General features: G+C 43.5%; 3 protein-coding genes across 3 annotated transcripts; all 3 read right to left on the minus strand.

Annotated features, from left to right (window-relative positions):
• Positions 1–2834: 2834 nt before the first annotated feature.
• Positions 2835–3694, minus strand: LOC306766514 (gamma-crystallin M2-like; the record flags this gene model as incomplete). The annotated part of the gene is made up of 3 exons (XM_079254294.1): positions 2835–3110; positions 3308–3550; positions 3683–3694. 3 exons carry the CDS (start codon positions 3692–3694, stop codon positions 2835–2837), a joined length of 531 nt encoding a protein of 176 aa, XP_079110420.1.
• A 2222-nt stretch (positions 3695–5916) lies between these two features.
• c9h2orf80 (chromosome 9 C2orf80 homolog) lies at positions 5917–13544 on the minus strand (the record flags this gene model as incomplete). Its single annotated transcript, XM_079254295.1, has 8 exons — positions 5917–5985; positions 6071–6177; positions 7101–7188; positions 7286–7363; positions 7767–7857; positions 9495–9577; positions 9650–9731; positions 13249–13544. 8 exons carry the CDS (start codon positions 13542–13544, stop codon positions 5917–5919), a joined length of 894 nt encoding a protein of 297 aa, XP_079110421.1.
• A 174-nt stretch (positions 13545–13718) lies between these two features.
• sgo2 (shugoshin 2) lies at positions 13719–20601 on the minus strand (the record flags this gene model as incomplete). Its single annotated transcript, XM_079254296.1, has 8 exons — positions 13719–13830; positions 15272–15386; positions 15453–17057; positions 18002–18099; positions 18187–18260; positions 20095–20169; positions 20260–20435; positions 20517–20601. The coding sequence occupies 8 exons, from the start codon at positions 20599–20601 to the stop codon at positions 13719–13721; spliced, it is 2340 nt and encodes a 779-aa protein (XP_079110422.1).
• Between the last annotated feature and the right edge of the window lie 1247 nt (positions 20602–21848).

Here is a 21848-nt window from a genome sequence, read left to right on the forward strand (position 1 = left end):
ATCACAATTATTTCCAAGAAATGAATCCTGACATAAATTAATTTACACACATTAGCCTCGCAGGAATTACATCTAAGACACATCTTTATTTCACATGGGTTAAAATAACTTCTTCTAGAAACCAGACTGGACCCCTTTTCCTCCAGAACTGCGATCTCCAGTTCCACCTCATCACCATGAGAATCTCCCATTCCACCTCATCCCCATGAGAATCTCCCGTTCCACCTCATCACCATGAGAATCTCCCGTTACACCTCATCACCATGAGAATCTCCCGTTCCACCTCATCCCCATGAGAATCTCCCGTTCCACCTCATCACCATGAGAATCTCCCGTTCCACCTCATCACCATGAGAATCTCCCGTTCCACCTCATCCCCATGAGAATCTCCCGTTCCACCTCATCCCCATGAGAATCTCCCGTTCCACCTCATCACCATGAGAATCTCCCATTCCACCACATCACCATGAGAATCTCCCGTTCCACCTCATCACCATGAGAATCTCCCGTTCCACCTCATCACCATGAGAATCTCCCGTTCCACCTCATCACCATGAGAATCTCCCGTTCCACCTCATCACCATGAGAACCTCCCGTTCCACCTCATCACCATGAGAATCTCCCGTTCCACCTCATCATGATGAGAATCTCCCGTTCCACCTCATCACCATGAGAATCTCCCGTTCCACCTCATCACCATGAGAACCTCCCGTTCCACCTCATCACCATGAGAATCTCCCGTTCCACCTCATCATGATGAGAATCTCCCGTTCCACCTCATCATGATAAGAATCTCCCGTTCCACCTCATCACCATGAGAATCTCCCGTTCCACCTCATCATGATGAGAATCTCCCGTTCCACCTCATCATGATGAGAATCTCCCGTTCCACCTCATCATGATGAGAATCTCCCGTTCCACCTCATCACCATGAGAATCTCCCGTTCCACCTCATCACCATGAGAATCTCCCCGTTCCACCTCATCGCCATGAGAATCTCCCGTTCAACCACATCATGATGAGAATCTCCCGTTCCACCACATCCCCATGAGAATCTCCCGTTCCACCTCATCACCATGAGAATCTCCCGTTACACCTCATCACCATGAGAATCTCCCGTTCCACCTCATCCCCATGAGAATCTCCCGTTCCACCTCATCACCATGAGAATCTCCCGTTCCACCTCATCACCATGAGAATCTCCCGTTCCACCTCATCACCATGAGAATCTCCCCGTTCCACCTCATCACCATGAGAATCTCCCCGTTCCACCTCATCACCATGAGAATCTCCCGTTCCACCACATCATGATGAGAATCTCCCGTTCCACCACATCACCATGAGAATCTCCCGTTCCACCTCATCATGATGAGAATCTCCCGTTCCACCTCATCACCATGAGAATCTCCCGTTCCACCTCATCATGATGAGAATCTCCCGTTCCACCTCATCACCATGAGAATCTCCCGTTCCACCTAATCACCATGAGAATCTCCCGTTCCACCTCATCACCATGAGAATCTCCCGTTCCACCTCATCACCATGAGAATCTCCCGTTCCACCTCATCACCATGAGAATCTCCCGTTCCACCTCATCACCATGAGAATCTCCCGTTCCACCACATCACCATGAGAATCTCCCGTTCCACCTCATCATGATGAGAATCTCCCGTTCCACCTCATCACCATGAGAATCTCCCGTTCCACCTCATCATGATGAGAATCTCCCGTTCCACCTCATCACCATGAGAATCTCCCGTTCCACCTAATCACCATGAGAATCTCCCGTTCCACCTCATCACCATGAGAATCTCCCGTTCCACCTCATCACCATGAGAATCTCCCGTTCCACCTCATCACCATGAGAATCTCCCGTTCCACCTCATCACCATGAGAATCTCCCGTTCCACCTCATCACCATGAGAATCTCCCGTTCCACCTCATCACCATGAGAATCTCCCGTTCCACCTCATCCCAAAGCTGCTCTGCTGGATGTAGATCTGGTGACTGTGGAGCCGTTGGAGGACAGTGAACTCATCGTCATGGTGGAGATGATGTGAGCTTTGTGACATGGTGCATCATCCTGCTGGAAGTTTCCATCAGAAGATGCTACACTTTGCTCAGAAAGGGATGGACATGGTCAGCAGCAGGACTCAGGTAGGCTGTGCTGGTTAAAACATGTCATGCAGGTACTAAGTGGAGCAAAGTGGGACAAGAACCTCTCCTCCACCCCCTCTTTCTTTATTCAGACCTTCTATGGAAACCTTGGAGATGGTCGTGTGTGGAGATCCCAGTAAACACTCAATACAACAACCTTAAATCTTTCTTCCTCATCCTGATGTTCAGCCTGAACTTCAATACATCTGCAGGACTAGATGTGCAGAGTTGCTGCCATGTGATTGGCTGATTCAATATTAGTGTTAAACAGGTGGATCTGATGATAATGAGGACGTGTAATGATGGTATAAATCTGATACGGGATGTTTTAGTGGTGGAACACACTTGAGGAAACAACTGAATACAAAATTCAGCTCTTAATCTGTTCATCTTCTCATTGTAGCTGCGTCAGTTTAAATCACAAAGCTTAATTTTTATCCAGTTTCTCCATCAAATCTGCTGTCTGACTTTATTCTTGTGTTAAAATGTAGCACATGTCTCTTTATGAGCCAGTTAAACCATTTAATACCAAACCATTTATTCACAAGCAGAGAAAATAGTTTACAGCAGCTCCGTTTATTAAGTTGTTTATAACAGCATCTGACTGACGTGTCGGCTCAGTCGCTGACACTTTAGTTTGTTCACATTAACAGAAACCCAAAAAGGGAATCCATGGATTAAAAATCGGTGATTCTGCGGAAGGAGCCGGTGGTGGCGCAGGTGGCCCCCCAGTCGCTGAACTTGCGGTATTCGCCGGGCCTCATGAAGAACTGCCGGCCGCGGTAGTTGGGATGCTCGTAAAGGGTCCAGTAGCCATCCATGACGTTGCAGGAGTAGACGTCACGGCTGCGGAAGTGTTCCTGCACCGACTCGCAGTCCTCGCTGAACTCCATCATCTGGCCCTGGAAGTTGGGCCGCTCATAGATGCGGATGCGGTAGGGCCCCTCGCTGGTCTGGAGACGGAAAACAACATGAGAGGATCTCCAATCTGATGGCATGCAAACCCAACAAGCCAACACTTCAGGCTCAATCTATTCCTGATGCTCTTTCAACCATTTGTGGAAAATCTTCCTTCAGATCAGGAGGGAACACTTTGTGTTCAAGTTTTATTTACACAAAATAACTGTAAGCTGATGTCTTTGTTACTCACGTAGGAGAAGGTACGGCAGGAGCGGATGGTGTCGTTGTAGCCCATCCAGCGCTGGTAGTCCTGGTACTCTCCTCGGGTCAGGACGTACTGGTAGCCCGTGTAGTTGGGCTTCTCGTAGAGCACCCAGCAGCCGCTTTCCACCTTGATGGAGTTGCAGCGGCTGAAGTGGGGGTGCATGTCAGGGCAGTCAGTGTCGCATTCGTACGAGCGACCCTGGAAGTTTCTGTCCTCGTAGAAGATGATCTGAGTCCAGAGGAGGAGGATTAAGATTCAGATTTAATCATCATCATTCCATCCTCTCACGCTGCTCGGGTCAGTTTGCAGGTTGGAGAAGCTCCGAACAGACAGAACACCTGAAGAACGAGTGAAACTTACCTTACTACTCATCCTGGAAAGAGTGCTGGAGCCAGTCGCCTTCTGAAAGTGGTGGTCTCACAAAGCAGGAGCAGAGCCCCGCTATATAAACCTCAATCAAAGGGTTAGCAGATCCCACTTTAGCTGTTTTTTCAATGAGCGGGGATTTAACGCGCTGGCATCGCTGCCAAAAGTCTTGATCCTGGGCATAGAGCGAAAATCCCTGAATCATCAGTGCAAACATCCTACCAGGCAAATTACTGACCCACTGTGCCCTTTTTATTGATATCAACATCAGAGAGGCGTTTTTATCCGCTAATCCATCATCGAGGAGATTAATCTTTCCCAGGCAGAATGTCAGAGGTCATCACAAACCAGCGCAGTGCTTGTCAAGTTCGACAGAAAATGAGAGTTTCTGTGCAGAAACTTCAGTCTTCCTGTCAAAATTAAACCTGGTTTGGTTCCCAGTCCACACAGCAGAAGAAGCAGCTCTCAGAGGAGTGGAAACAAACCGTCCAGGACATCCCAGAAGCTATGAAGAGCATGAGCGTGTGATGAGGATGAAGAAATCTGAGGGTTTACATATCAGGATGTAAAAAAAGCCCAAAATGCTTAGAGAAGCAGCTGTTGGTGCGCCTAAGAAGGCTTTATCTATTTGGAGTCCTTCATACATTCACCGGGGGAATCCCCAGATCAGACCACGTTTTGCTCAGAGATACTGCCAAAAACCTCCAAGAGCTCCATCCCAGACTCTCCAGGCCTCTGTTTGTTGGTTGAAGTTCATGACATTCCGGATAGATAAGGACTGAAACAGAAGTAGGAGAAGAAAAGAACATGGCGGCGCAACTTCGGTTGGCAAAGCTGCATCAGAACCATAGACTGTATATAAAAAGATGGGCGGAGCCTCCATGACGTCACCCGTAGGTTTCTGAAGAGCTGAACTGAAGCTCGGTGGGCGGTTCCTACCATCGCCATCTTGGCAGGGGCATGCTGTTGGAGCTCTCACCCGAAAAATACAAATATGGGCAAAGAGGTGGAGCTGAGAGGGGGGCTGTGAGCGTCATGGTGGATGATTGACATCGAGCGAACTCCGAGCTTTCTATAGCTAAGAGCTAACCGAGCTAACCCGGAGATAATAGGAGCTAACCAGCTAACGGAGGTAAGCGGGCTAAAGCTAAGTCACGTTGTTAACTAGCTAAAAACCGCGGTTGTTCTATGTTCTTCTGACTTGAAGCGGGAGATTGAGTATCTGTCAATCAAAAGGACACGCCCCTAAATATGCCGAATTTTGAGATTAAATTACTTTTAAATGGGCAAGTTAGAAAAAATTCACTCCCCCCACAGTTGTCATGAAGGTAAACCTGACCTATTAAATCTAAAATGGAATTTTTGTACCAGGCTGTAAACATGTTTATTTCTGCTGTAAACATGTTTATTTCTGCTGTAAACATGTTTATTCCTGCTGTAAACACGTTTATTCCTGCTGTAAACATGTTTATTCCTGCTGTAAACACATTTATTCCTGCTGTAAACATGTTTATTCCTGCTGTAAACACGTTTATTCCTGCTGTAAACACGTTTATTCCTGCTGTAAACACGTTTATTTCTACTGTAAACATGTTTATTTCTGCTGTAAACATGTTTATTCCTGCTGTAAACATGTTTATTTCTACTGTAAACATGTTTATTTCTGCTGTAAACATGTTTATTCCTGCTGTAAACATGTTTATTCCTGCTGTGAAGTTGGTCTTTTTAACATGGGAGTCTATGGGGATTCGCTCTGTTTTATGATGATCTGGACAGTCAGGTGTGAGTCCATCTGTCTGACAGATGAAGCTTGACTAAAACCGTCTCATGCAACAGGAAAAAGTCAGAGTCCAGACCTCAACCTGGCTCAGATGCTGCGTGGGAACTTCAGAGACCTGCAGAAACCGATGAACTGAAGCATCGTTGGGAAGATGATCACGGTGTGGATGCAGGTTTTTCCTCTCCTTTAAACCCTGACGAGACCTTCTTCTCCCAGCAGGATCAGCCTGGTAGAGAATAACTGGAAAGATTTTCTTTCAAAACACTCCCAAAAACGAGGCAAAGACATGATGTAAAGCAGCAGTTTTAAGCTTTCAGGTGGTTTTTATTGGTGTCCTTTGTCTGTTAAGACGCTGAGAAACGATGGTTTTAGTCCACAGTTCCCAGGTCTTCAACGGCGTGAAGAACTTCAGCCATCAGAGTTTCCACCCTGCCGCTGGACGGGAACCTCAGTCCTGCAGAGACTCCTGTGAACCTTCGTAGTTCTCCACTGCTTCATGGTTACCATGGCTGCCATCCTGAGAGGAGCAGAGGTGGAGCGTTTACACCACCAGGTGGCAGCGCAGGACTTCATTTCCTCCTTCCTGTTGATTATGTACTCACACTGAGGAAGGTTGAGGATGAGGAGGCAGATGAGGACTGAGCTGAAACTCGTCTGGGTGGGAAGCCGCTCTTCTCCCGCTCAGACAGCCACCGGTTCAGTTTCTCACCTGTTTTATTCAGAGGGTCAGTGTTAGTTAATTTACAGCCGTTTTCCAGAAAGGGAATTAATTTGTTTTATTCCTTGAAATTCTACCAGAAGACCCCAAAACAACACGAGGCTGGAACATGGCTGACAGCTTCTCCTAGAACGCGGAAGTATTTTGTTAATTCAGAGAAACTAAAGAGATTTTTTGTTTTTTCCTCAAGTAGATGCAGTTTTCTCATGAAACAACGGAGGATTTTACCTGTTAGTTGTTTTTTTGAAGGGTTTTGTTTTAGGAAACGTACCGTTACTGAAAAAGTCTTTGCTTTATATTTATGTAACCAGTCGATCTACGTTCCTACCCTCACCTATGGTCATGAGCTGTGGGTCGTGACCGAAAGAACGAGATCTCGTATCCAGGCGGCTGAAATGAGTTTCCTCCGCAGGGTGGCCGGGCTCTCCCTTAGAGATAGGGTGAGGAGCTCGGTCATCCGGGAGGAGAACAGAGTAGAGCCGCTGCTCCTCCACATCGAGAGGAACCAGTCGAGGTGGCTCGGGCATCTGGTCAGGATGCCTCCTGGACCTCCCTGGTGAGGTATTCCAGGCACGTCCCTCTGGGAGGAGACCCCGGGGAAGACCCAGGACACACTGGAGGGATTATATCTCTCAGCTGGTCTGGGAACGCCTCGGGATCCCCCCACAGAGTTGGCAAATGTTGCTGGGGAGAGGGAAGTCTGGGCTTCCCTGCTTAGGCTGCTGCCCCCGCGACCCGACCCCGGATAAGTGGCAGAAGATGGATGGATTGATGGATGGATGGATAGTATTTAACAAGACTTTAAATTATATTAAATTCAGGTTCTGCATCCCTGGAACAGCTCCGTCTAACAGACACACAGGAAACCACACATGAAGTTATACACCAACTTGTCGGGGGGTGGCTACACTTACTTTGCTTCCTGGAGTGTTGCATGGCCTTGTAAGAACGTAGCATTGCAAACGGGTGGTACGACAAGGGGAAGGGATACACTATCACACCCTGAAGGAAGAAAAAAATCATTTTACACAGAATGAACTGGACGTATGCTTTAAAACGCTGCTTTCCATGCCAACATCAGCTGGGTCGGGTTGTGTACCTTAGAGCGCTGGTTGAGGTGCAAAGCAACAGGCTTGCGCCTGTAAAGAGCCAGAATCTCCTCCACTGGAAGGCTGCTCTGAAACACAAACAGACCCACACATGGAACAAAGACTGATGCTGGTCCAGCGAGACCAGAAAGGTCCAGTTCCAGTTGTAGAGGCCCAGTCCTGCAGGTTTTACATGTTAACTTGCTCCAACACACCTAGTTCTAGGAATACTCTATGCATTCTTGCGATTATTCCCTCCTACGACAAATTGACTCATTCTACGAATACTTTCCTCATTATTAGGATTATCCACTCCTATGAACTATCCTAGAACAATAGTCTTGCAGCATGAAAACATAGAAAATCTGCAGGACTTTGGCCATCACTTCCACCATTTTCTCCTTTCTCATATTTTTTATGCACTAAAGTTTTTCATGTGTTGAATCCTCCGCTCTGCTCTTCCGGTGATCTTTATTGGGTAAATACACGTACCATAATAATCCCAGCGAAGGTTGATAGGATCATTGCCTCCCGCTCCAAGCGGTTGGGATACTGAATGGTTCCTGGAGAGCTGGTGGCTCCACTGTAGGGAGAGAAATGTGGTTTAAAAGTTTTCAAGCAGCTGAACTTCAGTTGACTAAAACTTTTTAAAGCAGCTCTATGATGCTATGTCTAGTTTTCTGAGCTTTCTACAGTGTAATAGTGTTGAATATCCATCAGACATTTGAGTGGCGCCGTTTTGTTTTTCTTTAATCACCTATATTTATCACATTATAACAGAAACCACATTTGGTTTCTGTGGCGACGGAAACGATTGGTTTTAGAGTTTTTTCTACTTCGAAATTTTAGTGACATCCGAGGGGAGGGACTCAGTCATCTTCTCTGGGTTGTGCACGTTCATGAGAAGAAAGCCACGCCCACACTGCAAAAACTCAGCTTTAAAAAAACAAGAAAAAAATATACAAAACTTAGGTAAATGTTGCTTAAAATGAGATCTGCCAACAGAACACAAAAATGGGGCTTGTCAAGACTTCCCAAGACAAGTAAAAATACTCTTAAAACGAGGAATTCTCTGGCATAAAAAGTAAGAATTATCTTACCTTTAAAAAAAATAAGCATATGTGTTCTCAAGTTTAAAAGTCTGACTTAGATTTCCGTTTTTGCAGTGCACCTTCACTGCCCAGTATTACTACTCCTCGCAGTGGACCAATCAGACGCAGCCCGGAGAACATGGGGCGGAGCTTTCTCTGTTGGCTTGTTTCTGACAGGCTGATCTGAGAGGATCAATACAAGATGAATGAAGGGGTTTGTGAAAAATGATTGATTATTTTTGTCCCTTCTGGAATTGCATGTTAAAATAAATTAGAGTGAAATGTGCATCATTTCAGTAATTTGTTCCAAACAAACGTAGCAGAATGTGGTTCTCCTTCATGATCTTCACGATTCCTCACACATGATGTTTCTGGAAAACTTTTCTGCATTAATGCAGCAGAACCCTGATCAAACCTAGAATCAGGTAGTTTTCAATGAAAACAGTTTAAATTAGGGACGCACCGAGTTCAACACCAAGTGTGTGTACTCGTACTTGGTATTAATAAAAGTGTACCGATACCACACGAGTCAAGCCAGTGCAGATGTGTTTGATGACATGCTTCTGACGTGTTTTAAAAGAAATAAATGCCTTGAATGTTAAAATGTGACAGTTTTTGTTACACTAAAAGTGAGATCTTTGTTCCAAAATCACACATTTATAGTTGTATTTAGGTAAAATGTGCCAAATCAGAATAAAACTTGTTGAAATAGTTCGATCTGTAATGTTATTATAGTTGTATTGGTGAGGTAACTTCAGAAAGGATGGGTCATTTATTACAACCTGATGACATCTGACACGGTTATAACAGCAGTAATAACCAGAGTCACCATAATGTTCACATAAACAGGTCTGGTATTCCAAGTTTCAGATGTCGGTATCGGATCGGAACGCCCAAAAAGTGGATTGGTTCATCCCCAGTTTCAAACAGGCACAGATGCACCATGGACGAGTTCCTCACAGCAAAAGAAGTTCTGAGGGTTGCTACGGCTACACAGGTCTGGGCCTGATCACCTGAGGCTGGGTCGCCTGGGTTGTATGATGCTGGGAGACCCGAAACACCTGTTGGATCACTCCAGGAAACATCACTGAAGATGTGTGATAAAGAGTCTGATCAGTCATAAACATACATGATGTCCGAGTCCAGAACGTTTCGTCCATTGTCTTCATTCAGCCACCACAGAGCCACACTGATGGCGAGATCGTAGTGAGCCTGTGACGAGACAAACAAACGATTCTGGTTCTGTGTGTTGTCCCGGATCACAGTCCTTTGATGAGTTTTTACCAGGTCATCCAGGACCGTGGAGGTTCCTCTTCCTGCGGGATCGAAGGATCGTTCTCTCATCCTCCGTCCGATGTGGTTACAGCTGTTGGATCATTACAAATAGTTATGTTTATTATGCAGAAATCATGTTTTCTTAATATGTAGTAATATTATTACTCACATGAGAGCTTCGACATCTTTCTTTACCTGCTTTGCCTCCATTTTCTGGTCTTTTTGCTTCTTTAGAAACAACAGAAAACATCTTACTTTCTGCTCACGTCACTGCGTATAGGATTTACAGACTTTCCCGCTCTGAAATCTTCCCATAATAACACAGAATAACAAAGCTTAAACATTTAAGCTTTCTGTGGTTCATCATCATGTTCAGCTTCATCCTGTTTGCTCTAGTTATCTGACAAATCGAAGCTTGACTGGAGCTTCTGCCGCTGGAAAAAAAAAAAAAAAGTTTGACTTTTCAAAGCAGGAATGTCAAATGTACAGCCAGGAGCCCAAACTGGCCCACCAGAGGGTCCGATTTAGATACAGGATAAATTGGATAAAGGTGGAAATGTTGTCAAATAAACTGTTAAGTTTTATATTTATGTGTAAATATAAAACTTATAGTTGTCCACCTGACTTTAACGTGTTGTTCAAGTCAGTAGGACAAATTGTTCCTTCTGACTTTACTGAGGATTCAAAAAACTTTATTATTTCAGCACAAAAGTCCATTTCTGCTCCCCTACGTACGTAAATAAGGAAGTCCGCAGTTCTTTTTTTAACAAGGAAAGTCCAATTGAGATTTAAAACCTCTTTTTCAAGGAAGTCCTAGCCAAGAGGCAGCAAAAAGTATAAATTACAGCAATATCACAATTATACAGAAGCGTAGAACAGTCATGCAAACAAGAAAAAGTTTGGGCCTTATAACGTTATAACGTGATAGATTTACTGTAAAAATGTGAAATGTATCATGGTATAACGTGATAGTTTCTCGTTTTTTTACAATAGAACTATAACGTTAAAACGTGATCAATTTATTGTAAAAACTTATCACGTAATAACGTGATAGTTTTATTGTAAAACCGTGAAACTATCACATTATAATGTCATAAGTTTATTGTAAAAAAGTATCATGTTATAACGTGATAGTTTTATTGTAAAAACGCGAAACGCATCAAGTTTATAACGTGATAGTTTATTGTAAAAACGTGAAACATATCACGTTATAATGTGATAGTTTATTGTAAAAACATGAAACGCATCAAGTTTATAACGTGATAGTTTATTGTAAAAACGTGAAACATATCACGTTATAATGTGATAGTTTATTGTAAAAATGTGAAACATATCAAGTTTATAACGTGATAGTTTATTGTAAAAATGTGAAACATATCAAGTTTATAACGTGATAGTTTATTGTAAAAACGTGAAACATATCAAGTTTATAACGTGATAGTTTATTGTAAAAACGTGAAACATATCAAGTTTATAACGTGATAGTTTTATTGTAAAAACGTGAAACATATGTCATAATGTGATAGTTTATTGTAAAAACGTGAAACGTATCACGTTATAATGTGATAGTTTTATTGTAAAAACGTGAAACCAATCAAGTTTATAACGTGATAGTTTTATTGTAAAAACGTGAAATGTATCACTTCATAACATGATAAATTTATTGTAAAAATGTGATCGTACCACGTTATAACGTGATAAGTTTATTGTAAAAATGTGATCGTACCACGTTATAACGTGATAAGTTTATTGTAAAAATGTGAAACGTATCACGTTATAACGTGAGTTTTATGGTAAAAACGTGAAACGTATCACGTCATAACGTGATAGTTTATTGTAAAAACGTGAAACTATCACATCATAACGTGATAAGTTTATTGTTAAAACGTGAAACATATGTATCTGAAAACATGAACTTGGTCATTTTCAACTTTATATGAGGAAATTGTGCGCGGGGTAGATGGGAGATCACAAATGGCTCATTTACGTGACTTGATAGAGTTTCTCTTCATATTTGGGTTAAGACATGAAATTTTGCTGCTTTGGAACATTTTGGGTGACATTGTAATAAGTATGCATATTTTAAGGACAGTTTTAAAAGGCATGGGTCTGTACAGAAGGAAAAATGAGTCCATCCACCCATCTTCTGCCACTTATCCGGGGTCGGGTCGCGGGGGCAGCTTAGAAAGACCAAAGATGGCCAATAGAATGGGGTCTCAAAAGTCTACTCCACATGTCTACCACCTCATGACGAGTAAAAAAGACAATCTATTGCCATGGCAACGGGAAGTCCGCCATCTTGGCATTTACGACCCATTTCTTACACCATTTTTGCAATTTGGGCGCATTGTATTTAAACGATCTATTCTGAGGGTTTTCATGCGATTGACTCCATACTCAGCAGGAAGCTACATGACAAGATGGGGACCAAAAGTTATTTAAATCTTTCCAATAGGAGAAAACATGTTACCGTGGCAACCCATGGAAAAAAGCCTTCTCGTCATTAAAAACACGGTTTACTCATATCTTCGCAGAAATACATCCGATTTGCACCAAAATTGTATGCATTCATACTTGGTAGATCCTTAACACATTGAAACATGTTTTGTGGGGTGGGGGGGGGGGGGTCCGGAATGTCTACTTCAACATAGGGCAACAAAATTCTGCACACGTGTATCACCGCAAGCTAGCTAAAAAAAACTCAATTAAACACTTGTTACCGTGGCAATGGGGTGTCCACCATCTTGGCGTTTGCGCCCATTTAGCACTGTATGTGCATTGTTTTTGAACAGACTAGTTTTGGATTCATGCCACTGACTTCAAACCCACCAGGATGCTTTGTGACAAGCTGGGGTAGAGAGGTCGGCATGAGGCTCGGACCCGATGGATGCCGCTTGCAGCTTTAATTTTAATTGTAATCTTTGTCTCTGTCAATAAAAGCTAAGAAAATAAAAATAAAATAAAGTCGTCAGGCCATTTTTTAATAAAAGAATGTCCAGAGAAAGAAAACTAGTTCACTCATCTTAAAAAGTAATGAGCGCCGATGGTCACTGGACGTGTCAATATAGACCACAATGCATTGCAGGCTGGAACTGAAAATGGTGCAATGACATAAACTTCAAAGCAGGTTTAAAATAATAATAATAAAAAAAAAAACTATACCTTTAATTTTTATATCATTAGTTTGATTAAATAAAAAATCCCATAGAGTGCTACAACAAACCATATCCTCCACAAATGGTCTCAAACTCCCTTTCCTGTCCGACAACCGTGTTCCGAAAAGCCAAAAATAATATTGTCCAGTAGAAAGATATTTTCCTATTAAACTGTTATAATGAAGAGACACCAGGTTACATAGTGCAACACCAATGTTAGGGGGACATCTGTGGTTTTTATGAGAAGCACTGGAGTCACATCTGTCCTTACTTCTGTCTGTGATCAGACAACAACCACGGCCTGTTTGGCATGGATTCAGCAGGAACAGATTCCTCTGAAGAACCAGTCTATCAGGATCTTCAGTTCATGAAAAGTCTCATAAAAAGGCAACTTGATTCTATCCAACTTCGACTGAATGCTGCTGCAGCACATTCTGGATTTGGTTGTTTTACCTGCTGAACTGAAGAACTGAAGCTCTGCTGAGGAAACAGGAAGCAGCAACCAGGAAAACGCCTCGGACGCAGCCACCAAACTCACCCTGCGAGAGTTGGAAGTCCGCACACGTCTGGCGTGGAGGTGCAGAACCCTGAACGCTGCTGGCCGTGATGCGCCACGCTGCATCTGGAACCTGGAGCTCATGGATCAGGTGTGCAGCCACACCTGAATAATTTAGCACAGACCTCCAGCTGGTCTCAGCGGTTACATCACATGCTGGACGACAACGGGAGCCAGCGGGGAAGCCGTTCATTAAAAAAGAAAGAAAATAAAACAGATGTTTGCTGGTAAAAGCTAAGTTTAATATAAAAGTTTGGTTGCAACAAACAGTAAGAAAAAATGCATTGCCACGAAACATCTAGTCAGCAGCAAAGGTTTTATTCACTAATAAAACTAAATTAAATTAGAAGATAATAAAAAATAATGATTAAAAAATTTCCGTCTTCTCCTCCTTCTTCTTCTTCTTCTTTTTGCCGTTTTTAAACACAGGAGAACTCAGGAAGGTGGTCTCTGTGAATTTATCTCCACGTCTTATTTTACTGTGAAAAGACACGAAAACATCTGGTTTAAGTTCTGCTTACAGAAACTACGGTGCAAGAAAAGGGACAAAAGTCTGCTTGCTGAGAAGCAGGTGGAGGTGTTCTCTTACTGGGCTCCTGATCGGGAGTCGATATGTCGATATCAGCCAGCCAAGGTATCAGATTTCATACCGATACTCTGCTGATACAAAACATGCTTTTTGTTCTCGCTTCACGGTTTTAGGCAATAAAACGGCGTGACGCTCCGGCAACCGTGCGATCCTTTTGCGTCACATGATCATGGCAGCCTATCAGACGTCACGATGTCATGTGTTGTTTTGAAACTGGTTTAATTATGTTTTTATTGATTATGTAACCATTACATGTTATACTTGGTTGTTTTCCATTTATAGACATGAATAATTTGATGTTAATCTGTGGTCAATTTATTTTATCAGTTTAAAAGATTTATCTTAGGTTACATTTTTTTTAAAAAGCATAAAAATAACTTAAAACACAATTAAAATATAATAAAAGTAGTTAAAGGGGAAAAAAATTATAAAAACAGAAAATAAAAACTAAAAATAATTAAAAACTGAATAAAATCAAGTCTTGGGTTGGGGTTAAAGGCCAGAGAGTAAAAGGGAGTTTTAGAAAACAGCGAAGAAGCCCGGCAACGCGGCTGAAAGTGGCGAGAACTGCCACGGTAACAGCGGGCCGGTGACGATACGCTTCTGTCTCGATTCAATTCGATTTTTTAGGTGCCGATTTGATTTAAATTGAAATTCTCACAATTCTTCTGTATAGCTGATTTTTGTAGATTAAAAAACAAACAAAATAAAAAAAAGTACAAAACTTTGTTTTGCTCGTCATTTTTCTTGATTTGAGACAAAACAACGCAGCAGCCAGACCATCATTCTGCTGCTATAACTCCCAAGAAGACAAACTTTGGGCTTATTGAAGACAAACAAGAAGCCCAAAAAGATCAATAAAAACAATAAAAATTACAAATATTTAGAATGGATTATTTTAATTTATTTGAGAAAAAAAAAAAAAGTTTTTTTCTTTTACTAAAAAAAAAGAAAAAGTTAAATTGTGAAGCAATTGTGAAGCAAGCGGTAACGGCCTGCAGTTCCACTCGGAGCCTCATGGCGGACATAGCTTTGGTCTACCGGCAGCGACTAACAGCAGACGTTACGATGAAACTATTTTTATGCGTGCAAACGGCGGTCCAAGCCGACACAACCCGCGTCAGACAACCATGACGACGACGCCATGCACCAAGAGTATTCTGGGTCCAACAGCGCCCCCTCATGGTGGCGCTGGTGCCTGTTTAGTAAAATCCTGTAAGAGTCGTCGTCCATGGAGATGCTTGTGTAAAAAAGAACTCCTTGTTTTTATTCCGGGTCCCAGCAGCGAGGAAGCCGCCTCCACCTGCTTCCCAGGACGACGGCGTTCTCACCTGTTCAGCGGCGGCTCCTTATAACTGACCACACAGTTCCTCCTCCTGCTGCTACGCCCCCTGCTGGCGCTGTCCGGGGTCGTCATGGCGTTGGTCAGCGTCGTCAGGACTCGAGCTGCAACACAGGCAACGTGGAGTCTTACGGGTAACGACGGAGGATTTACGTAGACGAGTTCCCCACCTGGAGACGGTTCAGCTGTGGCATCGGGAGACTTGTCGGTCCCCGCCGCCCTGGCGGGCGTGCACGCCACCGATCCGGACTCCGTAGCCGCCGTGCTGACGTCGCTGAGCCGCCACGGCGGCAGCTCGTTCACCAGCAGGTCGCCATCCTTCGTGCTGTTCAGCGGCACGTCTTCGCTTCGGTCCGGAGTTTTCCGTGTGGGGACGACGAAGGTCTCCCGCCGAGCCCAGCGCTCGTTCTGCAGCTTCGCCGTCCGTCCGTGCAGTTTGGGATCCATCTTGGAGTCTGAGTGGCGCAGGGCTTCAGACGGGTCGTGATTCTCGTCAGCGTGCTCCTCGGGTCTCTGCTCTCTGTTGCCACGGTGACTCTTCTTCCTCCTCTTCCTCAGCTTGTCCTCAGACAGCTCCGCTCTCACCTCGCCCACCTCGTCTCTTTTGGCTTTTTTATGTTTCTGAAACTCAGAGGTTGCAAGTCGCTGCGGCGCTCCGCGACGATCACCGCTGCTCCTGTCGCCAGGGGCGCTCGGAGTCTCCACATGAGGACGCTTCCAGGACATCGTGGTCTCCGTGTGCAGATCTGATCCGGAATCAACAGCCACCAGAAGCTCCTCCGGCTCACAGGTGGATCCTTCCAGAGGAATCCGGTCCGGGTCCAGGTGAGATGAAACCGAGACGATAAAAGTCGCCCTGCATCGCGGTTTGTGGGTGGCGTTCTCGATGCCAAGTGGAGCTCCGGACTCTGGACAGAACAGAAGCTCTTCTAGCTGCTGGTCTTCGTTTTGTCCTCGCTCTTCATCGAGGCCCCGCCTGCTGCCGTCGTCTTCATCGCCGTGGGAGGTCGGCAGGGGCGAGGGTTGCTGGGAAACAGCGGGCAGCTTTCTGCTTTTAGTCCTGGACCTCCTGAAGGTGATCCCGGACCCTGCAGCGTCTTCTGACGGACCTGAGCCGGCTCTCGCTGAGCTGACTTTAGGATCTGAGAAATAATCCTCCAGGTCTGGGTCCGACGGGCGGTCTTCGGGGGACTTTACGGGTTTCGTCGACGTTTCCTTTCGTTGGCCCAGTTTGGGAATGCGAGACGTCGTGAGCTTCTTGTTGGCCATTTTGGCTTCTGGGTGTCTGAAGTCCTCCAGAGCGGCGGCAGGTTCCTCGCTTGGCCTTGGATCTAAAGAGTCCAGAACCTCTGGACCGGAACCACGTACCCGCTTCAGACTTTTCTTGTCCTTCGGTTTGTTGGTGGCTTTTTTCTTGGCTTTGGTTTCCACAGTGACGATCTCTGCAGTGCCACTAATCGTCATTTCCATCGTTGTATCGAGAACGACGGTTGTCTCGTGTACGCTGGGCTGAGGTCCGGTTTCTGGGGCGGAGCCAGCGGAGGGCTGGGCGGAGCCAGCGGAGGGCTGGGCGACACCGGAAAGAGACGGTGGAACGTCTTCACACTTCTCACTTTTCTGAGGACAGAGGACGGACTTCACGTTGAAGTCAGACCGAGAAAATATGGTGGACAGTCGCGCCACCTCGTCCCTGAGGTTCCAGCCGGACGGACGGGACGTTACTGTCTCAGCCGCCGGGTTCTGCTGGAGGGAACGTCGTCCGTCTGCAGGAACATCTGAGAAAACATAGAGTGACGTTTTATTCAGAATGAATAAAGAAATAAATCCACAAAATAAATAAATATGCACAATTTTCGGTAATTAACTCAAAATTAACTCAAAGACACTTCCTGCTTTGATACATTTATTCACATTTTCCCGTTATGTATTAATAAAAATAAATTAAATGAGTTATTAAATGCACATTTTTATTACTTATAGTTATTAATTACATTTAACAATTTATTTTATATATTATTTTATGAAACTTTTATTTTAATTAGCACTATTATTTACTTCTGTCTTTATTTATTCTTTATCCATAATTGTACATATTTATTTAACCCTGCCCCCTTTACTCTAATTTGCTAAATAATCTACAGAATAAAAGTAAATAAATGATAAATGATTTTTTTTTTTAATTTCACATTAATAGAAACATTACAAAAAATGTGTTAAATAAAGAATAAACAAATAAAAGTGATAATATACTAAATATAAATTAATAAAAATAAATAATTATGAACACATTACTAAATACAATATATTAAATTAATTGAATAAATCATTAAGTGTGGGTAAATAAATAAGTTAATCACTGAAAAACACATTTAATTAAATGATTTAGTATTTGTTTTATGGAATATTATTTTAGTGTTTATTCACTGAATTAATTAGGAATAAAGAAAGCCTCTGTCAGTGTTCCAGGGTGAATAAAATAAATAAAGTAACAGCTCCAACCCTCCTGGCAGGGATGCAGCGAGGCGACGGCTGAACGGAGCGGGTGCAACATTTAGACAGGAAAATATCGAGGTTGGTTTTAAAGCAGCTGCAGCATGAAAACCTGGAGAATTATCTCCTGTAACCGTCTGACTGCAGGGGAAGATGCAAGAACGAAGCAACATGGAGATATTTGTGACTCTTCAGTGACGGCGAGTCTGGCTCCGCCGCTGCTTCCTACCGTCACGACCTTCGGCGCCTTCGCTGCATCTGCTCGGGACACCGAGGCCGTCCTCGCTGCTTCGTCTTTCCGGCTGCATCGCTGACTGTTTGTTGGGACTGAGATGGGAGAAACGGCAACACAGAGAAATAAAGATTAGATGTCGTTCATGAGACACAAACCAAACGGAGGCTCCTGCTTCTGACCTTCCTGCTGCAGGATTCTCCTTCTTGTTGCTCCCAAATAAAGACTTGCCGTTCTCCGATGGTGCCTGAGAGTCCTGAGAGGAAACACAGGGAATAAACCTCAGCTGTCCGGTCTCATGGTGGACGTATGACACGCTCCGTGACAACAACACCAAGCTTTGGTTCATTTTAGGGAAAACCTAAAAGCTGTTGTCCAGCTTGCAAATGGTTTCATTCGCCGGCGTCGCCACATCCACCTGAACGCTGCTCCATCGTGTCTGCACCGTCATCGGCTGCACGGCGCCGGTTGGAAGGTCCAGTCTGAGCACAGAGGACGCTAAACGAGCAGCTGGAGGCTGGACGGTGTGAAGGAGGCAGGGCAGGACGTCCATGATGACACGTCTGACACACATCTGTTCTCACTCGGTCCAGAGTTTGTCTACAAACATGAACGCCAGACTAACTGGGTTTATCCAGATCCACTTTAATGGTTCTGATGAGAGGGGGGGGGGGGTTTAATCATGGCTCGCTTAAATCGCCGTTTTCAGTTCAGCACACTTCAACTCGCCTGTGTGGTCTTCATTATTAATCATCACATCTCTGACTGGTCGAAGCCTCGGGGCCCCGCTGTGCTCCTCGGGGCCCCGCTGTGCTCCTCGGGGCCCCGCTGTGCTCCTCGGGGCCCTTGCTTCAGAAATCAACATTAGAAATGTCAACATGGCACTAAAACGGAGCTGACTTTGATCCAACTTGTGCTTCTGCTAAAATATTCAGGTATTTTTTTTGACAGACAAAATAAATTTCAGTGATGTAAAGTTAAAAGTCGATCATTTCAAATGAAGTCAGAGAAAAAGTTGCTTTGCTGCTTGTTTGTTTGGCATTAAACTTTTTTTTTTTTTTTTTACAATGAGTTTTCTGTTTGACACTTGAGCTGCTCGATTCTGACAAAAATTATAATCACGATTATTTTGACAGAAATTGAGATCTGGATTATTTAACACAACTATCCAGTATTTCTAAACAACACTGCGCGTCGTGGTGTTCTAGACTCCGTGTCGTGCATTATAACCGTCTAATGGACGGTTCCGAGTTGTTTAATCCGCTTTTACCGCTTATATAGGAACTATTTTACGTTGGCCTGGATGTACGTTTTATACCAAACAACCGCTGTCAGGCTGCAGCGCGTTTCTCTCATTCACCTGTTAAAAGACGGCTGATCTGAACAGCTGATTAACACGTTGCTATGGTAACGCCCCGTAACGGAGGGACATTACAGTGTTTAACTGGCCGAACTATGTATAGGAAAATAATGCAGCCAGTTGTCACTGACAATGGTATAAACTATGTTTAGGTGAACTTCCACAACCTACTGCAGTTATTCTACATGGACCTGCAGCCGGAGCCGACTGAGACTGGCCGCCTGGGAGTGCTTTAGGACGGGAGAGGCTCCCGCTGCTCCTTCCTTACAGTAACTGCAGAACAATATGTGCCTTCAAGTCAGTCGCCAAAACACCAGAAAAGTCTCTAATAACTCCAGTAAAAGCTGCTAGATTTGTCGCTTTTAACAAAAAAAGTCTCCAGATTTAGCGAGAAAGTCTCCAAGTTGGCAACAGTGTCTGAATGAAAGCAAAGCGGCTGTGGGAGGAGTTTACAGCACAGCGCTGCAACGCCAGAGACGCTCGATTAGCAGCTGAAGACAGCAGGAGAGGAAACTGCAGAGAGAAAAATAATCACACCCTTTTAGTTTTATCATCGTTGGAATCCCAGATCGTACTGAGATTACAATCTGATTAATCGTCCAGTCCTAATTGGCAAACGTTAAAAAAACGCAGATTTCTCTCACTAACTTTCTACATTTCAGCGTTTTAGTCAGACGTCTGCGGCTGTTCATCAGAACACGTGTAAAGACATGATGTGAGGAATCCTTACGCTGTCGGAGACGAGCTCCACCGCCATGTCCAGGTGCTCCAGAGTGTTGCTCTGGAGGTTTTTCAGGATGAGCAGCTGGAAAAAAAGGAAAACAAGACGACCTGCTGTCAATACTCTGACAGAGAAGAAGGTTTCATCACGATCCGTCACAAGCAGCGGACTCACCAGCTTCCTTTGTTTGTATTTCTTTGTGGCCAGTTCGAAGCAGAGAGCCTCCACTTGTTTCTGCAGGTACACTACCTCCATCTGAAGCTGCCTGCTCTTCTCTCTCTGGGCCTGCAGGGCGAGAGCCAAGGCCTTGTTGTTGGTCTTCAGAGAGACCTTGAAGAAGGAGGACGTGTCTGGTGTGAGAGGGAAGCAGCGTTAGCTCGGGGCATGAGGATTTTCTCTTCCTTCAGAAACGTCTGAACCACAAAACTCACTGAGAACTTTATTTTTGACTTTTGATGCAGCAGCTTGAGTCTGCTTGGAGGGTTTTAGTGGCGTCATCATCTTCACGGGGAACATGGTTCATCCAAAGGTCCTCTAGGAGGATGAAGCAATCTGGAATAAGATAGAATAAGTTAGCCTGATTATTATCACGTCTTTAATACAACGACTGAATGCTTTGTGAAATGTTGTGTCAAAAAGTGTTGAAGTAAACCTAGTTTTTTGCTGTTTTTATTAAAAATGGCATTTTTTCTTATATTTCAATTTGTTTTGGACATCAGCTTCTTTTTCCACTGATTTCCAGTCCATTGCTTTTCCTGGCTATTTTCTTCTTGTTGTTTTGCCACTTAAAGCTGTCCAACGAATCATTCAAGCATGAAAAATGCTTCTAATTCAAGGTATGGACCAGTGTAAACACATACAGCTGTGCTCATATGTATTCATCCCCTTTCATGAAAGAAAAGGCTGAATTTTAAACAGTCACTCAAATAACTGGAGACTTAAAAAGCGAACTATAACTAAAAATTTGCAAAAATTTCATTTAGTAATATAAGACACTATTTTTTCATTTAATTGAGTTGAAGAAAGGAAAAAAACAAAAAACAAATGTGTCCTGGACAAATGAGAGACTTTTCTGTTGAACAGTGGGACAAAATACCTGTCAACAGGTGCAGAAGTCTGACTGAGAGGAACAGAAAACATCTGACTGGAGAGGAAACATTAAAGGATTCTTCAACTAAATATTACTTTATGACTGATGGAATATGTAATAAATTATTTTATTTGTTTGCTTTTTAAAAAAATATTTCTATTGAACCAGAATTAGAAAATAGTGTCATGATTTATATAAAATCTTTTATTTATTATTACTTTAGTCAATTTCAGCTCATTTTACAGGCAGCTGTTTTTTCCTTCTTTAAGGAAAGGGGATGAATAAATATGAGCACAACTGTATACACACACACACACACACACACACACATACATATATATACATACATATATATACATACATACATACACATATATACATACACACACACACACACACACACATATATATATATATATATATATATATATATATATATATATATATATATATATATATATATATATATATATATATATATATATATATAAACCCCGTTTACAATGGGATCTTTTAGACCGAGGTAAAGTTAGTTTGATGTTTGATATTCAACAGATATTCGGACACCCAGTCTCCCGACCCGAAACCACCTCGTCGTGGGGTTAAGACGCACGATGCAACGGTCTTCTTAACTTCATACCTTCCGTCTATATTTGAACACCCAGTCTCCTCG

The sequence above is a fragment of the Telmatherina bonti genome (assembly GCF_933228915.1).
Source record: "Telmatherina bonti genome assembly, chromosome: 15".
Taxonomy (NCBI): domain Eukaryota; kingdom Metazoa; phylum Chordata; class Actinopteri; order Atheriniformes; family Telmatherinidae; genus Telmatherina; species Telmatherina bonti.